We start from the raw sequence: 21,468 nt of genomic DNA, 5'->3' as shown, positions 1-21,468 counted from the left end.
ATATCTTTTGTGGATGAAAAGAAAAGGTGACTTCAGATGACATGTAAACGTCCAGAAAATGTAGGGTCAAGTTCTGTACTCATATGGAGGAAATCTAAGAATCAATTAATTTAGGAGTCAATTAACTAATTCATGCAAGTTGAATGATAATCATCCACGTGAGCACTTGACTTAACAAAAATGGATTGCAGCATATGCCTAAGTGTTACTATGACGTGACATCGTTTTGCTCACTGCCACAAACATTTCTCTGAGCGTATAACATGACTCAAAAGTTTGAACATAGAATTGGCCACAGCCACTGCAGCAGAAATACAGTTTTAATGCCAGCTGGGTTTAGTGCTGTCATTCCTGTATGCTTTTCTCTCTCCTCCACTCTGCAGAAGGAAGCACTGTGCTCTGCAGCCTTTAGCTGGATGGGGCCCTTGGCACTGTGATAACAAACAATGGGATGACTAGGAATTTTTTTCCAGCTCTTGAGGAGGCCCCTTACCTCTGTGCAGTAATGTTTTTCAAGCCTTTGACTTTCCTTTTGCTTCTGACAAGTCAGGGAGACCACAGACACAATTGTGCCATTGCTACCACTCTCATGTGAGGCTGTCCAGGATGTCAGGGCGGTAGTGGAGCTGAGCACTGTCACTGTCACATGCTGGGGCTTTTCTGTGAGCTCTTCTATCCATTCACCTGTGGGGCCTGGGACATATCAAGAAAGCATGTGTGAGCAAGGCACTCTGCACATTTAAGGCACTCACGTTAAAACATCCTTCTTCACAAGATTACTTACTACTAGGGAAAGAGTCTAAACTGACAGCTGTCCACCTCCATAAAGTAAAGATAGGAAACAGCCTGCAGTCAGTGCTATTTTCACCAGTAGCAGGGCAGGAGTTGAAAAAAGAAACATTTCTGTTTTGAAAATTTTGATTGAATGTACTTTCTATTGCTTACCAGAAACCACCCAGCAGTATCAGGTATGCTCCAAAGGAGTATTTTAAGAGTAGTGATATCTAATAACGTGATAAATATTTGGTAATATTTAAAAATTAGTGATATCCAGTAATGTACAGATCCATTACAAATATTATACACAATTTTTCCTTTCCCTATACACCAAATATTAGGTCAATTGCCAATAACCTTCATGTAGGTCTATAAGCCTACAAACCAAACAGAAATACTTCATTAAAAAAGCAACAAAAACACCTAAGCACCCACATTTATTACAAGTAACACAAATATAGTCATTACATTTTTGTTACAACTTTAAACTTTATACCTAATGATATCCAAGTTCAAGCAACCTATCCACATATACTTGTTGATTAACATTTTCTCATTTTCTGAGAGGTCTCTGTCCTCAGTAGACTGTATGTAGGACACAGTACTGCATATTTCTGTACAGAAATAAGTCAGTTTTTAGGATGGAATAATATTTGGTACTGATAGCAATACTACATAATTTATATATACTTTGTCATATTTGTATAGTTTTATATACTTTGATGTTTTCACGTAATGAAGATGTCTACTAATTATTCCTCAAGGAAATCAGAACACAGTTAAATGAAGACAACAGAGACCCTTTCTCTCATGGCCTGTTTCCTCTCTTTGTTTTCTGAGTACTGTTTCTTTCACCTATGAAGCTGTTAAAAATATTGCAGCGATAGAGGAATTCAGTTACATGCAGTTAACCATTATGATGAATTTAAGCTTAAATAGTGTTTGTTATGACCTACTAAACATATTTGTTATTATTTCCTTTTAATATGAATATTTCTGCCAGCCTAGCCACTATGTTCTGTTGCAGAATTCATTATGTGGGGGAGAAACTACCCTCTCATAGGTAAAACAGTGAAGTGCTGCAAGTGTACCCCTATTCTCAGTGTAAGCTATATTTCCTCTTGTACAAAATGATACTCTACATGTCTGTGGACTGGTATATTTATTCAGACATCTCATTCTCTTGTTGCTGTACAGATCACCAAAGCCTTGGTGAATGACCATCATCTGAATTTACCTACACCTGTCTCACTTGCTGATCTAATTCTCACTATTGATCTTGGATTACTAAGTACTGTATTATTATTCTTTTAGTAAATCTGTAGTTAAGAAACCCCGCGACTCTACAGGGAAATAATAAATTACTTTTTCCTCCTCTGAATTTAGCAGTCTGAACTATTGCATCTACCTTAACTTGCCCTGTGTGCTATCAGAGACCATCTAATTTCAGAGTTCAGTGTTAAATTGTGCAATTCCCACACACTCAGCCTGAGATGCCCTTTGTCCCTAACGCTATGCATACAGCCTCCAGGAGTAAGGAAGTTAAATATTTTTCAAGATTCTTTATAACCGCTGATTTAATTCTCTGAACTGAATTCTCTCTTTGAAAGATGCAAAAGGAGAACCTGTTTCGTAAGGGATTGACTTTTCTGACACTGCAGCAGATACCACAGCTGCCACAGTGTGTTACTGGTCAAACTCCCTGTACATTAAAGTTATACTGGTCTGGGAGAAAAAGATTTATTGAGGTACTTACTGATGTAAAAGCTGAGTGTTTTTGCTGATTGACTTCCCCGAACTTCACAAGAGCCAGAGGAGCTAAATGTTGTTACAGACAACTTATATTTTCCTGGTTCTTTCAGTTCAGCAACAAATTTGTGAGTGTCCTCACTGACTGTCAGAAGTTCTGTGGAGTTCTCTAAATCAGGGGGGAAAGAAACTGTGGATTAATTGAAATTTGAAAGGCTCCAGCTACTGAGAAAATGATTTATATCAGAAATGCTAATACAGTTTCTGCTGTGGGATTTAAAGGTATCCAAAATAACTGGATTTATGTGAGTAGTTTTATTTCTTGCCATCAGCACAAGAGTAATTAATGACCAGGGTTGCAGTATAGGTGTACAGGAACAATAAACCCAGGACAAAATTTCATTCAGTAGTGGGGATGATAAAATAGGGTTGCCATGACTGCACAAGTGAAAAACAGCACAGCACAGAGGAAAAGGAGCTTCCAATTCTACAGCCTTCTTATTCTGGGAAAAAAAAAAAAAAAAAAAAAGTACTTATCCTAAATGGGGGAATGCTTATGAAAACTGTTTATCAGGAAGTAAAATGCATTTTGAGAAAAAGGATTTTAAAATAGGATACCTCTGAGTTATATGGCTATTCTGTTGTAGCTCCACCCCTTGAAAGTTCTCTCTATCTTCAACATAGCCTCTTTTTGGCCTAAGGAATGTGTTCAGTTGCTCTCCTGAGACAACTGTTAACTTGAATGGAGAATGACTTTTCTGTGCTCCCTTCCAGTCGAAGTCCCCTTGAGAACCTTTCTCAAGAGGCAGACAGTGCTGCATGAAATAATGTATCTTCTTCATCTCCAATTTCTATCAGCTTGCTTCTCCTTTCTCTGATACCAGAGTGGATTTACAATAACTGTGGTGTAAACAGTGCAGCAATATGCACAGCAGTATAAATCTTATTTAATAAAAGAGAATTGCAAACTGTGATTTACCTCACCTCCCTTATTTTAGTTGGAAACCCAGCCACAAATGCATGTTATTCAGTGCAAGAACCTTATCAAGATATGCAAGAGATCTAATAAAGTCCTGTGAGGCACAGGTCTAGGTAATTAATAATTTGTGGAGGAGACAAATCCACCAACAGAATTATAGAAAAGGAGTATGAGAAGTGTATAAGTCTCAGTTTTACCTTCCCTTTCAATATTGATATGGAAACCATCAAAGGCGGTTGGTGGCTTTGGTGGTAACCAAGTCAGCACCATTTGTACAGGAAGGAAAGGAGCGGGCTCTGCTGTGAGTTTTCCAGATGTGTTTACTTCACTGGCCCCATAATCCCTGGGAACTGCATTAACAAACTCCTCTTCACCCTCTGATGATTCGGCTTCATTAGACCACCAATATGGCTGCGATGTGGTTTCGTACTCAGTACTGTTGGAGCGGTAATCAGGCCAGACTGCAGTTGTGTTCACTACTGTAATTTCAGGTGGGTCACCAGAAGAACGGCTGAGTTTTTCTTTGCCTATGATTTCTTGTTGACCCATGAACGATTCTTCTGCAAAATCCCCACTGTGCTCTTCCCAGTTGTTTCTGTTGACTGGTACAATCTGAACAGAAATGTTTCGAGGTGGGTAAGGAACTAAAAAAGAAGCAAAGGTTAATCTTTCAATAGGTGTGTTCTGTGTACCTCTGCCAGGTGTTAATTCCCTAGGGAAATATTCTTTGCAGAAAAACAATATATCTGGGATATTTTGAAATAACTTGTCCTTATTAAGATTCTTCCTTCTATTACAAAATTATATAGCAGAAGTGATTCTAGTGGAAACAAGCTTACTGCAAATTCATAGAAAAATCAGAACTCAAGCATACCATGATGCAGAGTACAAATGAAGTCGACATAAATCAGACTTCTGTGCTAATACAGCAGCAATGCTACTTAATTGTGAATTTGTAAGTGTGGATCTCCATTTACAGTATCTTCCACAACCTCATGAAAAAGCAAAAAATACCTCTGTAGAAATGAACTCAAAAACATGTGCAAAACTAGCATATGACATGGTTTATTCTTGAAAAGCATGACCTTCTTGCAGCCATAGGGCTTTTCATATGCTCTTAGTAGACACCTTTTCACAAGCATTAAAGATCAGTTTAAATTTTAATAGTTGTGAAAGCTTGATTTCTAGATATGGATCTCCAGAAGGCAAATGGCATGCAAAGAAGTTATTTCTGCTGACGCCAGCAGGTGAACGATAGGTGCCGTAATTGCTTGCCTGTCTGCTTTTACCTGTGCATAGCCTCTGCAAACATTTTGTCTGACATATTTTTAGCTGGCCCTTTACAACATACTAATTTGTTCACCTCCTCCTGTCCCGGCCACAGCCACTAATACAAAAACAGACACTACAATCTCATACAATTCATGCGCAAAATGAGGGATGGGAAGGCAGCAGGAAAGAAAAATGTAATCCTATTGGTTGCCTTCCGATTTTACCACTGGTTCATTTCATTTTGGACCCTGGAAAACGTCTGTGGTCCAACAGATTAACAGGCAAATTTTGGGCACCATCCCAGGACCAAATTAAATTAGTTCTGGACCCTGAACAAATGCAATTTTCAGCTTTTGCAACATTGCTGTCTTGGAAATTAAAAGTTCATGCTTCAGGGCATAATCTGGCTACCAAATGGGGACACTGTGACAATCTTCTTCTCTACAACAGAAGACTGCACAATGAGGAAGGCCTTCTCCAACTGTTTAGCTATGATTCACTGTAAGAGGAGACAGACCAAAACAGATAGATCAACAGCATGCTCAGTGTGGCATTCCTGTGGTTTAAAAATTAATTCCTAACATAAGGCCAAGGATGTCTCATGTGAAGCAAAATTTATGTTCTAATAAACCAACTTTATAATAGAAACCCTCATACAGATTTCCCCTTGCACTGTATTGCACACATAACTCCACTCCCTGCCTCCCTGGTACCAGCTGCAGCATCCTCCTCCCATGTTCCTGGCCAGACGCAGATCCCATAACTGGTCCCACAGAGCCCCTCCTCCATGTGCAGTCAATCTCCTCCCATGGCAGAAAGGAAAACAGACATACAGACATGGAACAAATGGTACAAAATCATTTTCTTTACCTGTTCTGTGCTGCTTGGGCTCGTGCCTAACCCCGCTGTATTCCACTAGCGTACTTTTGTTGAAGGTTGCTTCTGATACCAATTGAAATGTGATGTTACTGTAGCATATACCTGGCAGCCAGTGATTGAAAATGGTTTTACCTTTAAAGAAATCTGCAGAAGGTTTAAAAAGAAAAGTTGTTTAAAAAAAAAAGGAAAAAAGGAAAAAAGAAAAAAACACATCAAATATTCATTTTCTGAGAATGCAAGTACACATGCTGAAATGGCAGTGTTTCAGATGTTTAAATGTTGCTTAGCCTGGTCTAAGACACGGAATTCTAATAATTCAGTTTGCCAACGTTTTCCCTGGCTGTCAAAGCCACTTTGCTACAAAAAAAAAAAAAAAAAAAAAAAATCTCAGCAAGAAAAATAAGAACTCCATTTCACAGGAAAGGCAACTCAACCTGGCAACCTGCTCCACGTGACACTGAGCATCTCAAAGAGCACCTGACAGTTCCTGGAAACCTTTAACAGTTGCATGCAAAAACCTCTTTGGTCTGGTGCTGACTGAGGCACAGCATTCAGAGGAGATGCTCAAAGAGCCATCCACAGTGCAGCTGGGCACCAGCCACAGTCTGAGAACTGAGCTCACGTCCAGCATCAGTATGTGTGTGGGCTGAAAAGAAGTTGCTTAGGGCGATTTAGCTGGGGGAAAGAGTATGCTTGCTCGTTAGGGAATCTCTTAATTCAAGGTGACTTCTTTATTTATCAGCAATTGCAGCAGCAATGTCACAGCCTCTGCGTATGAGCTGTGAAAGACAAAAATTGCTGCTAGTATCATCTTTGTTCTCTGTAAAGGGGTCACTTGTATTTAGGACTATGATCCACAATCACCATTTCCAATATCTGGCATTTCACAGTCTTGCAGATGTTACCCTAGTCCTGCTATGTACTGAAGCAGTGACACCAAAGTTTTCCAGGCTCCTTCTGGAGGTGGGCATCTCCCTCTGCTGATTCCAGAGAGAGCTTACAGCAACCAGGCTGCAACACTGGGAGCCTTCCTTCCATCACTAAAATTCAATCCAGCATCTACAGGATTGCTCCGAGGCAATATTGCCACCACGCAGTATTAAACCAAATGGGGTTTGGGACCTGAAGAGTGTGCAGCGCCTTTTTCACCTCTTAGGTGCTTTCCATAGGACAGTTCTTTACATCTTTCATATTAGTGCTATGCTCAAGCTTACGGCAGGGCAAAAAAGCAAAGGGGAGTTCAGATCTAAACAAAAATAAAAAGTTAAAAAAGAAAGCAGAGCTTGTCCTTGTTAGTCTGTTTAGATGGTTAAAATGATTGTTGAAATTTTTTAGATTGACTATCTAGGTTGTTAGATTGCTTGTCCTTGGTTGAACTGTTCTAAGAAAGATGAAACAGATAAAATGCAGCAGGTTTATTAGCTCAGGGACAACACAGAACGACAGAGCAATACACGGTACTACACAGCATAGCATGTCGCTCGGTGCCACCAGCACTACGCGACTTCACAGTGACACAGAGGTACCAGGTTCAAAGCCTTTCCCAAGAACCAGCTATACTGAACGAATTTCTCAGACACAGGGCATCCCTGAGCTCCTCCATTAGCTATTCACTAAGAAAAACCATGGCTGGAAAGAAGGAACTGGGAACTGTATTGATTCTTTCAACTGCGACAGAGAAAGAACATCACCCACTGATTTCAGCAAGTATAACTAGAAAGCTAAAACATATCTTTGTTAGCAGGAATAGTTAGTGGAACAGTTTCCTCCTACCTTTGTACAGCATTGTTCTGTAGTCTTTTCCTTCCCAATAGCTTATGTTTACCCTGGTAAAAACGTTGTACTTCTCTGGGTATTGAATTTCAAACAGCACTCCTGTTTCTGGAGATGGTTTGTAATCATAGATAGAAACACTGCTCACAGGAAGGGGTTCTAAAGGATATACAAATAAAGGAAAAAAGGGCAGAAAGGAGCAGATTAACAGGCAAACCTACATAAACAACGTCAAAGAAACAAATGGTTTTGCATGGAATGACACAGGAACTCTCAAATCTCCCAGGTGATATCTTAGTCTTCACAGGGGCCTGGGGCAAAGCTACATGGGACACTGTCAAAGCCAAGGTTATGTTCCCCCACACACAACATGTTCGTCCACTCGATGCTTTTTTAGAGAAAATACATTTTAACAGAGAGCTGTCCTTATTTGCAGAGGAGCAGGCACAAAAATCATGGTTGAAATCACAGTTATTACTTAAGCACTCACAGTCATCACCCCAGCAAGATTTTCTTCTTCAGCACTTGCCCATCAGGTACAAGTGCTCAGACAAAAGCAACAAACACTTGCAATTACTCGTAATTTTGGCATTAATCTGAACTTCTAAGATTAGCTAAGAAGTTTATCAGTGAGACGACCAGAGGAAGATTTTCTGTTCTTATAAATATTCATTTATGTGTTTCATGAGTAAGTACACAGTCCCGATGCCTACCATACCTGAGAGGGCTACCATCTTCAAAGTACTCACCCACACCACACTTCTAAAGAATACAGTGGCACCATTGCTGTTATATTACAGATGAAAAACTGAGGTACAGAGTAAAGTGGTTTACACAAGAGCACAGGGGAAGCCTGCACACGGAAGGCAGGTAAGTACAGAGCTGCCCATCTACTGCTTGCAGCTCATAAAAATATGGTGGGCTATAAAAATAAGAACAATAGCCTATGTACTTTTACATGGTGTCTAGAAGGGAAGAAATGATAGCAGCTGTGCATTGGCTAAGAGGACCAAGCAGCTATTCAAAACAGGGTTATAGTTTTACTCGGAATTAGTCATATTAACATATTGAAATAGAAGTAGTTAATACACAACTGTCAGTAATTATGCACATCCTTTTAGGTATTATCACATTGATTTAGTTCTTGTGCACAGTAGGGAACAGACTGAAAAATTCAGGCTGTTCATTAGCATGGTCTCACTATACACTTGCAAGACACATTTGAGTACAAAGTTCTGCTGAAGTAGGCCCTGGAGAAAAACTTGTAATACCAGAGCGCACAGTCATGACAGGCAAGAGAAAAGGTAGATGAAAAGGACAAGCAGCACCAGCTTCAGAAGGGGAATTGTCTCACAGAAAGTGGACAGAACAGGTTAATCAAAGACGGAAAAGCAAGCCCGTAGCAGAAACAAAAACTAAATCCCATTTGCTAACACAGTATTTTCACTATTGTACTAAGCTTCCATTTGCGATGAGAAGTGAAGAAGAAAAAGCAACAAAGAACAAAAATCATAGCTACAAAAATAAATCTCAGTCCTAGTCTTAAGAAGAAGTTGTGCTGCCATTTTTAACTTTGTCAAAGCACCAGAATACAACATTGTGGGACTTCTAATTTATTTATCATGGCACAGACGCTTTGTTATCTTCAGGTAACTATCAGTGTATTCGTATGTTAGACACTGACAAATAGAAATTTCAGAGCTCATGGATACCAAGAGGCACTGCAATGATGGAATCTGTGAAAATCTTGCTGACAATTTGTGATAGCCCAGAAATAAATGGGAGCAAAGCAGGTCATGGGAAACAAAGCCTACCCTCTTTCTGCTGAAGCTCTTCCCATCACTTATTCTGAAATAAACAGTTGGGCTGGCAATCCCCATGACCCGATGCTTCATATCACATCTCTCACAGCACGTGATAGTAGTTCAAATGTCAACAGCGGTCTCTAAACAGCACAACCCTTACATGCAGCCATCTTTCATGTCAGCAGGCACATCCTGGGCTTCTGCTATCTCATTCAAATCTGGGTCTCCTTATTCCTGAAAGAATTACTGAAACTTCCCTGAGTCAGTGATTGAATTACCCCATTTATTCCTTCCTACAACAAATCAAATAAAAGATGGAAGTTATATTCATTTTTAATCCAAATGATTTTTCCTCCTGATGTCTTGATTTAATTAACCAATAATTGAATTAAGCGGTAATCACCGCAGACTCTCTTTCTTGTTGTTATCTTCCGCTTACTGGCTTCTCCTTGCTCATGGCTGATGTTCACAGAGTAGTTTGAGTGATATAATGCAATTTAAAGAGTCTTCCATTATCTTCCTTCCTTCGGCACCAAATATTCACATCAAAAGCTATTTGCACACTGTGAAATTAAAAGGACACTCAGCAGATAAAAATCATGTTCAGTTTTTCACTTACTAACAGTTCCCGGGGTTATTAAAGCTCAAAGAACATGAAAAACGTTACTCTTCACCATTTATATTTATAATTCAGAGCATAAATAGTTCGGTCTTTTTCACTGATCAAGGTGCAGTATTTAGGACCCAGTTTTCCACAGATTTTACTGATTCTCAAGAAATAGCTTAAATAAGGTATAATCTAATATGTACATATGAAAAAGCAGAGGCATCAATGATATTGATGTTGGAAGACATTAAGGAAGGGAATTAGAGGATTTTAGTGTCCCTTTAATAGCATGTTTTTTGTGCTCAATGTCTTTATATTTAGACATTTAGACTATATTAAACTCACATAGACAAGCTTGCAGGATCAAGACTGAAGTTCCTTTATTCTTATTATCTCACATTCTGCTGCTCCTGTAGCAACTGCTTTCCAATTATATCTGTTTATGGGAAATCTAACTTCTGCATTTCTCCTGAACGTTACCACATTTTGCATTTAGCACATACCTTGTATTATACAAACAGATAGCATAATAAATGCTGCTAACTTCTTCCTCAAATGCCCTGGCAAATTCTGGATGCTAAATCCATTGTAAATGCATTCAATCTGTGCCAGACACATTAGTGTTTTAGGTGGCTTTTGCAATTCAAGGGAGAAAAACGGACATTGAAAATAAGTACAACATTCCAGGCCAAATAAATTTGCTTTTAATATTCATAGACCTGGCTACTCTACAGATGGAATTGATGACTGATAAATGTAGCAGATTAGATGTAGTATTACATGTGGTTGGATGAGACAGGACTTAGATCAGCTCTCTTGCTTCTCACATCCAAACCAAGATTAATCATGGCTTACCTTCATAACACAACTCTCCTAAGAGAGAAATCTCAGTAGTGGAATGGTGTAAATCCCACAGGTAGTCGCCTTTATTCACATGAAGAAGTTGTGAACTAGGTAATATCCTCACCAGGATGACACGGTTTACCTATCTGTATTGCTAATGAGAGTAAGTCATAGCCAGGACACAGTTTTCATTATGCTGTAAACTTTAGGGACCGTTTTATCTCTTGTTAAAAATCAACTACTTTTGAAATTTAATAGCTGCTGTTTGATACTTCAGGAACATAATGTTCAAGTTTATGATATGTAATAGAGGATATTGTGTATAACTGCTTACAAAAGGGAAATGTAAATGCAATGGGTATCTGAGCAATGATGCAATTTGTATACTGCAGTTTCTAGATGCCCACATAAGATGAGAAATATAAAGACCATACAAACCAGAAAACAACAGTGGCACAACAAAAAAACATTGAGTCTTAGTCTTGAACAGATATTAGGCCAATACCTTAAATCAGCCTTCCAAGGGAAATTACGGCAGAAAAAAAATATTCATCTTGTTACAGTTCTTCTGTTTCTAAAGTCTGATTTTCCCTTTAAAAAGGAATAACATGAACTGTTTGCTGGGGAGACCAGCATGCTAAGGGATCTAAACATTCTTCTGAGTTATGTTTCATATTAATGCTCCTGCAAATAACCAGCCTTTTTAAAGATGTGCCACATCATCCTTTAAGAAAGAGAAACACAAAGGGCTTCAGTTCTATATTTCATTGGAAAAAAAAAAAAAACCCACTGAATCTCCTACTTCAGCAGCTCTGATCCATCAACAAGCTGAAGGCATGGATTCGACCTGCTGAATCGCTTCCTGCAGCATCTGGCGCAATGACAGATGGGCATTAACAAGGGCTAATGCCAATTACTTTCTAGGAGCGGAAGAGATCACAGTCCCAGGCAGCAGGCCTTGTTGGTCTCCTGAGGAGAATATTTTTTGGTCAAAGACAAAGAGGCAGAATTCACTCTAAAGGGAATACATTTTACAGTGATTTATGTAAGGAATCATTGGCTTTTGAAACAATGAGACATTTACCAATGAAAACTCCTAATCACAAGCTAAAATAAAAGTCAGGCAGAGCTCTTCTTAATTACCCTCACACATCCTAATTTCTACAAATCCTGCAGAGATCTCTTTTTCTACAGTACAAAATAGCCTTGTAGTGTACTGATCTCTCCATTTCTTTACAAGTATTTTTTTATCCCAACAACAAGCAAAAAATTTCAGTGAAAAAAAAAAAGCCAAAACTATATGAGTGTGAGTCATCCCGGAAAGAGTAAACCCCAAACTCTAGTAGCAGTAGAAGAAAGCAGAACTGAAAATAATTCTGTAAGATATCAGAATGACTTCTAAACTTGTCCAGACTGAAAACTGGAAGGATGGTCATATAGATGCACACAACACGACTGCTCACACATGAAACTGGCCAGGGTGGCAACATGCCTATCTTTAACAGTAAGTGCTCAAGGTGTCACTTGATCATTTTCTCCCTCAAGTGAAGTACCAAGCCCCGTCTGCAGAACACAGCTTTGCTACAGAATCACAAGAACAAGTGCTCTTCTGTGTTCAGACTTTATTTTACAAGTTTCCTGACTGGGACTTGAATGCGCCCTGATCATATTATGTTTCTAAAAGTCCCAGCTCAGGAAGTAATGCAAGGATGTGGCTGTGCTCAAGCTGACAACACCCTTAGGCTCTGAGAAGAAATATTCCAGCAAATAGGTCATACTTTGCATTGCAACAATCTGGCATACACAATCTAAACAAATACACCCCACAGTCTGCAGTGTTTTGATTAACCTGAGAAACTCCTAAAATTATTTCAGTCAAAGATAAGGAGAAAATGAACTCTTTTTTCTAGTGTAGAAGGCCTAAGTTAACAACAGAAGCTTCAAATGATAGCATACATACGTGTGTATATATATTTACATAATTTTATACATTTGTATTTTATATATAAATGTAAACTTATGTGCAAAATATTAACAAATTTAGAAATATAAATACATACATATATAAACTGTGTATTCTGTTAGCTTTGACATCATCTTTCTCTCGGCAAATCACTTCTCTCCCATACAGAGACCTTTGGAGGGATAAAACAAAAGATCTTCCCTGACTTGAGTGGGATGAAGTTTCAACCTGCAAAGAGATAAACCTTTTTCTTGCCAATAAGCTGAGAAGTAGCACATCACTGAGGGATGTGAATATGTAAAAGTAAAGGTCGTCAAGACAGACCCTCAAAAAGCAGAGTTCTTTTGTGACTCTTAACTGAGTTACAAGTAAGTAATCTCTTTGAAGGACCTTCTTCTCAGTTTGAGATGCACAATTTGAATACACACTGCTGTATATGATGTTCAAGTCTCCAGCATATGGTCAAGCTGAAAGATACCATCTCCCTGCACAGAACCCTTTGCAGATGTCTGGAGAGCCTAGAAAATTATTGTGAAATATTGAAGTATATCTTTGGGAATTACCACACTGGCATCACTGAGTATCCTACTTGATTTATCTTGTGACATACTAATGAATAGGGCCAATCTACACTGGCACAGATCTCCTGACACCGATGAAATTAGAACAGCAATTAATTTTGTCCTGGATGCTATTCACAATGTACCATTTTGTCATGTGTAAGAATTAGACAGAATAAATTAGATAGTTATGTGTCTTCACACAGTTAAAAAACTAAGGATGTTAAAGAAGTTGAACAAATATACAGCATGAAGAAAAATACGAATATATCATCATTATCTGCCAAAAATTCAAGTTAATTGTCAGAAAAATGATGTAAAATGGGCAGTGGGAAATGCTAATAATAATTTGTAAGAAGTTTAAAAAAAGGAAAAACAACTACTGTCTAGTGAAGTTTTTAGGAGAAGTCGGTAGTTATTACAACAGTTAAAGAAGTCTTCTCAGAAGAACTGCATAAAAACTACATGAACTTCTAATTCCAAATTTCCTTCCATTCCTGTATAATTGTATTAATTATTAAGCATTAATCTGCCTAAAGGAAAATATTAGGAAGAATGTTGGGTCCTTTCCACTGTGAAGGAAATCTACATCATACCTACAGTGCTTAGTATAGCACCCTTCAATGCTGCATACCAAAATGCCCTTTCTTTTCAGAAACATGGCTGTCTTTCCATTGAGACAAAAAGCTTAAGAAATGCACTGTTCCCTTTTTGTCACATCAGTTCCTCAAGTGGCACTGGCCCACTGCCAAAATCACTGGTCCTTCCAAGGTCTGGGTGAACAGCAGAGGCCGCAGCAGGAAACCCTGGGAAGCTGCCAGAGCACCCGCATAAGACAGGTGGTGAAAAGGGGTGGGGTGGGCTCCTTTCCATTGGGAAGGGCACCACTGAGCCTTGGAGGAGTGCGAGTGATGTGGGCTATGCTCATTGGAGCTGGCAGATTCACACTTGTTCAGGAACGTCTCCTGGAAATCCTGTGAGCCAGAAACTGAGTCTGGGACTGGCTGTGATAGGCTGAGAGACACTGGTTCCTTTCTTCCTTCAGAGATTCCCTGCACAGGAGTGCCATTCTCCATCTGCCATCCTGGATCACACCTGACCCTGCTACCAGTGACCTTGTGGGCTCTGGAAATCAAGCAGCAATGAGCTTTGCTGCATGACTGCAAGAGCAGTGTTCTAAAACCACTGAAATATTCACTGAGGAATTTGTTCAATTCTATGTGTCAGCTAATACTTACAACAAATAAAAAAAATAAAATAGGAAATTGGGTTAGAATTATTACTTTGGCTGTAAAGCTAAAATAGTTTAAGAAAAAGGAAATCCAGATGCCCTGTGAAGTCTTAAATTCTCCACTACACATAAATATGCCTAATGAAAGGCTTGCCTTACTCTACCACGTTGTATTTTTCCTGTGGGAACCTTCATGGTTGTCCTCATTAGTGCACAGCTTGATCACAGAAAGGGAGGATGAAGAATATGGGTGGTACAAATTCTGGAAATATGGCAGGAATCATGTAGGAATCTGCAGTGCTTTGCATGGCTATAAAGTAAACCAAATCATGCCTCTCCCCAAGATCACCAGGTGGTATTAAGAGGCAGACAACGGCAAGTATGGACTCCAGCACATGGAAATCTTCGGTTGTAGTGGCAGAAATGTGTGCTCTTGGTGCCTACTGTCTGCTTTACAGGTTTAGTACTGCTTCAATATATCAGCAACCCAAGAACACTGTCATGGCATCTAGAGCAGGATATATCTCACCATACAACAGGAACATTTATACTGACTGGTATTTCAACACTTTTTGTGCTTTCCATAGATTTTCAGAATTCCTGTTTCACAGGTTAGGATGACCACCTGGGGAAGAGTTTCATACATTCCCCTTACTCCAGTATGCTAAACCTCTCTATTTAATGCTTAGGAAAGGCCACCTAGGGGAAACCCACAGCTGTCTCCTTCTTCCTGCCCAGACCTTGTGAATTTTCCTTCCAGCCTTCTCAGTATATTTTCTTTGTTGTTCTCACACAGGGATTCATCCCACACACAAGGAGGACTTTATGGAAAAAAAAGATATCTTCTCCATAAAACACACTTCAGAAGGAAAAAAAGCTGCAAACAAACACACACAAAGAGAAGGAACAAAAGAAAAAAGAATAAGATGTTACTTACTGGTTAACACAGTGATTGATCTTGCTGACTTGGAAACCATATTTGAGTTCACTACCAACAGAGTTACTATGTAATATAAGCCATGGTATTTGGCATTAAAAATCACAGGGGCAGGTAAAGTGCTATTGAATTCTTCAAACTGGAAAAAGTAGTTCTTGGATTCTCCAGCTATCTTCACAACATATACAGAGGATGAGCTCACCACATCAGATGCTTCCAGGGAGACAACAATACAATTGTCTTCTCGGACAGTAACTTGGAAAGGTTCTGCATTCTACGAGACAAAAATAAAAAGAATTGCTGAAGTAACACCTATTATTTAGTAAACCTTAAAGCCTCTTGGACCCATTTCCTTTGGTGTTCATAAGATGCTTGTGCTATCTTTGTGATAAAGTACCACTTCTTGTTCTACAAGACAGTTAACAGCAAATTCTAGTGATTTTTTTTTTCATAATACAATTCCAAAAGCCCAATATTAAAGAATCGTTTCTGGCACTGACTAAGCATTTCCAAATATGCCCTTTCCAGCAAGTACCAGGTAGTGAGCAGCTCTCAGCTCTTCCAGAGCTTTGGTTGGCACTTTTCATTGTCTCATCTTCACTACTTATTTTATTAGTAGTAGTGAAAAAGGAACAATTTAACCTTTTCATGTAGCATGAGCATATTAAGTCATTGCCAGCTGAAAACACTTTCCTTTTGATTAATTGCAAACCAGCTGTCAACAAGAAGCACTTGATCTCTACAGGAATTTCAAAACAGATTCACAGCAATTAATGAGAAGAAACAGTTCAAGCTCATATCAGAGTTGTTTTTTTTTGTTTATAAGGACACAGTGGTGTTAAGAATCTTTTTTTTCTTTTTAACCTCCAATAAAAACTGCAACATATTTTCAATTCCCAGCTCCACAGTATCTTTTTCTCCTTCATATCTTACAGCCTGAGAGCTCTGCTTGGAGGGCAGGATAAGCAACCAGGACTAGTTTGCAGTTTATTCAACCAGTCAGGTTGCTCCTGTACCAGAGATAGACACCTCATTCAGCAGGTAGCAGCTTGTCTTCTTGAAATTTTGCTTAGTGGAGATACTTCCATAAGAATAATGTTTTTTTGGATTTATGATGCGGGAAGCAAGCTCCCTATCTGGAATTCATGCATACAATAATGCCATCTCCTGGCATAGAAATAAAGAAGGAAAGAAGGAAAGAAAGGAAATCTATTCTGGAATTGTAGGTTTGAGAAGAAAGGACCTAAGCAAATCCATTCATCTGGCCCAACATGAGAACAAGGTAACAAGCACATAGTAAATTCAGCCCAGAGATAACCAGTCTAAATAGCTTCAACCATGAGAATTGGGGCCAATCCCAGGTACGCATGCAGACTGGGAGAAGAACTCATTGAGAGCAGCCCTGTGGAGAAGGAACTGGGGGTCTTGGCCGATGAGAAGCCTGTAGTGAACCAGAAGCATACAACCTAGAAGGCCAACAGTATCCTGAGCTGCATCAAAAAAGGGGTGGCCAACAGGGAGGGGGAAGTAATTGTTCCCCTCTACTCTGCCCTCATGAGATCCCCCCTGTAGTACTGCATCCAGGCCTGTCATCTTTCACAGATGGCAGAGCTATTGCTCTAAAGGGCTTACAAAATAGGACCAAAATTATGCAAAAGCTTACATGTGCTTCCCTTAACATTGGCTGAATTCAATAGGCATACCATTGAAAAGCTTAAAATACCACATTTCAAGTGTTTGTATTTAGTCTAAATCCTGATTCAGCACTTGGATCTGCACAGCCCTAAATCTTTAACTGAGGATTATATTTAGAATCAAGAAAAACAAACAAACAGATAGTCTTCTTATCTTACTTCCTCCCCATTCTCTTCTCAATAAGAAAATGTCAAAGAATACCTACTTCAAATTTTTTTAAATGGGGAGACAGAAGGATTGGTAGTAAATGGAGTTACATCCAGCTGATGATCGGTCATGAATGGTGTTCTCCAAGGGCTGGTATTGAAGCCCATTGTGTTTAATATTTTTATTGGTATGATCTGGATGAGGGGATTGAGCGCACCCTCAGTAAGTTTGCAGATGACACAATGTTGGGAGGAAATGTCTATCTGTCAGAGGGCAGGAAGGCCCTCCAGAGGGATCTGAACAGGCTGAGTCGATGGGCTGAAGCCAACTGTATGAGCTTTAACAAGATCAAGTGCCAGGTCCTGCACTTTGGTCACAGCAACCCCATGCATTGCTAAAGGCTTGGGGTGGAGTGGTTGGAAAGCTACAGAGAGGAGAAGGATCTGAGGGTGTTAGTCAACGCTTGGCTGAACATGAGCCAGCAGTGTGCCCAGGTGGCCTAGAAGGCCAGTGGCATCCTGGCTTGTATCAGAAATAGTGTTGCCAGTAGGAGCAGGGAGGTGATGATTCCCCTGTACTCAGCACTGGTGAAGCTACACCTTGAATACTGTGTTCAGTTTTGAGCCCCTCACTACAAGAAAGACACTGAGGCCATGGAGCATGTCTAGAGAAGAGCAATGAAGCTGATGGGGGATCTGTAGCTCACATCTTATGGGGAGCAGCTGAGGGAACTGGGATTGTTCAGTCTGGAGAAGAGTTGCTCAGTGGAGACCTCATCACTCTCTACAACTACCTGAAAGGAGGTTGGGGCGAAGTGGGGGTTGGCCTCTTCTCCCAGATAACAGTGACAGGATGAGAGGGAGTAGGCCGAAGTTGTGCCAGGGGAGGTTCAGGCTGGGTATTAGGAAAAAATTCTCCAAAAGAGTGCTGAGGCACTGAAACAGGCTGCCCAGGGAGGTGGGAGAGTCAACATCCCTGGAGGGTGCTTAAGAAATGTGTGGATGTGGCATTGAGGGATGCGGTTATTGGGCATGGTGGTGATGGGTTGACGATTGAACTTGATGATCTTAGTGATCTTGTCCAACCTTAATGATTCTGTGATGCACCCACAGCTTTCAGGGATGTGTGCTGCCACAGAACAGAAAGCATGGTTTTCTTCCAACACCAATCAAGGAAAGACAGACCAAATTCAGATGTGATTACTATGTATTTAGGTTGAAGTACACTTGCAGTATTATAGAACCATGGAATGGTTTGGCTTGGAAGAGACCTTAAATATCACCTAGCTCTTACCCTCCTGCCATGGGCAGGGACACCTCACACCAGATCAGGCTGCTCAGGGTTCCATCCAAGATGGCCTTGAACACTTTCAAGGACGGGGCACCCACAGCTTCTCTGGGCAGCGTGTGCCAGTGCCTCACCACCCTCTGAGTAACCCCCGGCAACTCCTTATCTTTCTGGTGCTGGGGGCCCCAGGCCTGCCCCTGGACACAGAACTGCAGATGTGGTCTCACAAGGGCAGAACATGGGGACAATCACCTCCCTCACCCTGCTGGCCAAAATCTTTTGATGCATCTCAGGATGCACTTGAATTCTAAGGGTGTGAGCACACACTGCTGGCTTATATTCACTTTTCCATCCACCAATACTCCGAAGCCCTTCTTTGTAGGACTGCATTCATCCACCCATCCTGTTATAATCCCACAGAAGTCAATGGCTTTTAAACTTCCATTGACTTGCATTTGAATGCTTCACTAGAGGAAAGAGAAGGCTTTTATCTCTAAAAAGAGTCTAGTCTTCTCTTGGCTTTGCTGATGAATTGCATGATACTTACGCAATTTGCGTTAGTATCATGCTAAGGTATGGCTACCTTGCCATGCAGAAACACACAAAAGAAATCCAAAATTTTATACATTCCAAAAAACAGTTCTAAGCAAGCTCCTTGTGTTTGGTGGTATTATAAAACATTTGTGATGTTAATCAAGTACAGCTGGGAATTAAGCATATAATTGCAGAGTTATAGACATTCCTAGGATATAATTAGATGCTTTTAGGCTGCTTATATGGGGTGTGATTTTATACGTTGGCTCTTCCATGGGTGTTATAATAACCACACTGAAGACTGCATACTTATTTTTCTGCTCACAATGTTTTTTTGAATTCACAGTGAGTACCATTCAGCAGACGATCTGCTAACCTGCTTAAATAGCTCACATGCAATTAGCATTACATGCCTGGGCTAGATAAATACATAAGAACCTCACAGATAAATGCTATTGTTAGTTATGACAACACATGTCTGGGGAAAATAACTTTTTCTGAGCACTTTACCACCTAAGTATGTTGGGACTGCAAAACGATAGTCTCTCTCCTTTGTGTACCTGTCTCTACTTGCATAACTCATTCCTCCCTCGAGTGGTACTCACTCTGTTCAGTAATTACATGGCCTTCTTCCACACACCTGTGTGTGCCCAGGATCTTAATTTGCTGCATGCCCGGGACACATGGTTACTAGGAGACCTCTGCTGGCTCCCGAAGTAATTTTTAACCTTTCATTCCTGCTATGAGTTTATAGAAGCAAGCAGCAGATAAGGGTTGAATACAAAGATTTGGCAAGTAACACATCATAAGACTAGATCACTTATCTCCTTTGGGATATGGATTTCACTTTGGCAGTGTTTTAAAAAGAACATACCATTAAAGGAATCTTCTTCTTCCTGTTGTATGAGTGAGGGTTACCATGCAGCACTGTGCTTGTGATCTCCGGAAGAAGGAAGGATAGGAACAAACCTGAGTATTTTTTGTAAGCAGCACTGGAAGTGACAAACATGCCCCACTTAACTAGATTGTAAAGCCAGTGTGTCTTAGGACTGACAGCATCAGTATGGTAAGTACACATTTCATTACTTCTGGTCAGCTACCTCCAGGATTTAATTTGCTGGTGTCACAGCTTGAGCGGCTGCTTCATGCCTGTGGGGAAATTTGGCAGGGCTTGTGCATTCAGAACCAAATGATTAGCTCCAACTTCCTTCCTAGTTTATTATTACAAGCTCGTGCCACGTTAAAGCACTTAGAAAAAAAAGGGGGGGAGGTAAATCCCACAGTGCGATGCCTGTTCACAGTCATTTTCAGCGCAGGGATGAGTCATGCTAGTGGAATTTCTAGCCAATAACCGGGTCCCAATTAAAATAAAAAGGAGGGGAGGCAAGAAGACATACGACATGTCAAATAAACCATTTTCAAAGAGTAATAGGAAAATAAATGGTATGCAACAGAGCTCAGAGTCCTCTTTGTAGAAGTACATATCCTCAGTTTATTCCCCCATAACAGTATAAGCTTTTCATGAGGAAGAGATAAAAGTTGCAAAACAGCTATTAATTTTATGTACTTGAGCTTTTGAATGTCTCTCTCTGAAACACATTGGGCCAGGACTTGATTATCAGAAGTGCAAGAAGTTAAATGTCCCACTGACTTCAGGATGAGCTGTAGGTGCTCATCAACTCCAGAAAATTAAGCTTAAAGTACTGGCAAATCCATCATGTTGTCTAACACTAGGCAAGTAAAACTAAGGCCCGGCACAAAACTGTCTTCTGAAAGCTCTTACAGAGTCATTTGTGAATGTTGTGGATTTTTCAAAGTGAATATCTGGAATCCCAAAGCAGGAGTACATTTTGAATTTATGAGGATATCTATGGCCAGAAGTACCATTATGCTTATCTACCATATAACACTGGTCAAAACTAACATAACTGCAAGTGTTACAAGATAGCATTTGCACTATCACCAGATCTCCTGGCTAAAATACTGGCTAATTTTTGTGAGTGATTCTCTGGTACTCAGACATTTATTTTTTCCTGCAGCCAAGATTCCAGATTCGTTTTAGCCAAGATTCTTCTTATTTAATTATATGCTCATAAGCAGAATGACCAAGAGCCAAGATGACCTTTCCAGACAGACTACTCTTGGATTCATTTGAGATCTTAATTACTTTAGAAAGGGCACTGACCAGCCAAGGAGTCTGTGCTCCCATCTCAGCACAATTCCTCTGTCCTCGCTCACTGGGCACAGTCAGTCCAAGCCTTGAAGCAAGAAGAGGGCTGGAAAACAGACCTCAGGTTCCTTGCCTGCATTGTGCTCTTGCAGTGCTACCTCCACAGAAGGCACATAAGAAATTCCATAAAATAAATAGTATTGCAAATCACATATAAAAGTCCTGTCACTGTATTTCTGCACCAACTTCCTAATGTATGC

General features: G+C 40.0%; 1 protein-coding gene across 2 annotated transcripts in view; it reads right to left on the bottom strand.

The window, feature by feature from the left end:
• The window catches only part of PTPRO (protein tyrosine phosphatase, receptor type O), a 64,104-nt gene extending 48,110 nt beyond the window's left edge, over nucleotides 1–15,994 (bottom strand). The window contains exons 1-7 of one of the 2 annotated variants that reach the window (XM_021390675.1): nucleotides 15,911–15,994; nucleotides 15,578–15,649; nucleotides 7,430–7,588; nucleotides 5,648–5,800; nucleotides 3,703–4,149; nucleotides 2,534–2,695; nucleotides 494–693 (exon numbers count right to left, since the gene is read on the bottom strand). In XM_021390675.1, coding sequence (XP_021246350.1) covers nucleotides 494–693; nucleotides 2,534–2,695; nucleotides 3,703–4,149; nucleotides 5,648–5,800; nucleotides 7,430–7,442 — 975 coding nt within the window. In that variant the 5' untranslated portion in view covers nucleotides 7,443–7,588; nucleotides 15,578–15,649; nucleotides 15,911–15,994. Of the gene's footprint in view, nucleotides 1–493; nucleotides 694–2,533; nucleotides 2,696–3,702; nucleotides 4,150–5,647; nucleotides 5,801–7,429; nucleotides 7,589–15,375; nucleotides 15,508–15,577; nucleotides 15,650–15,910 lie in introns of those variants that run through there. The other variant, XR_002436637.1, reaches the window with a different exon arrangement.

Source organism: Numida meleagris, chromosome 1, assembly GCF_002078875.1.
Source record: "Numida meleagris isolate 19003 breed g44 Domestic line chromosome 1, NumMel1.0, whole genome shotgun sequence".
Classification (NCBI taxonomy): Eukaryota; Metazoa; Chordata; class Aves; order Galliformes; family Numididae; genus Numida; species Numida meleagris.
This window is presented reverse-complemented; position numbering and strand designations above follow the sequence as displayed.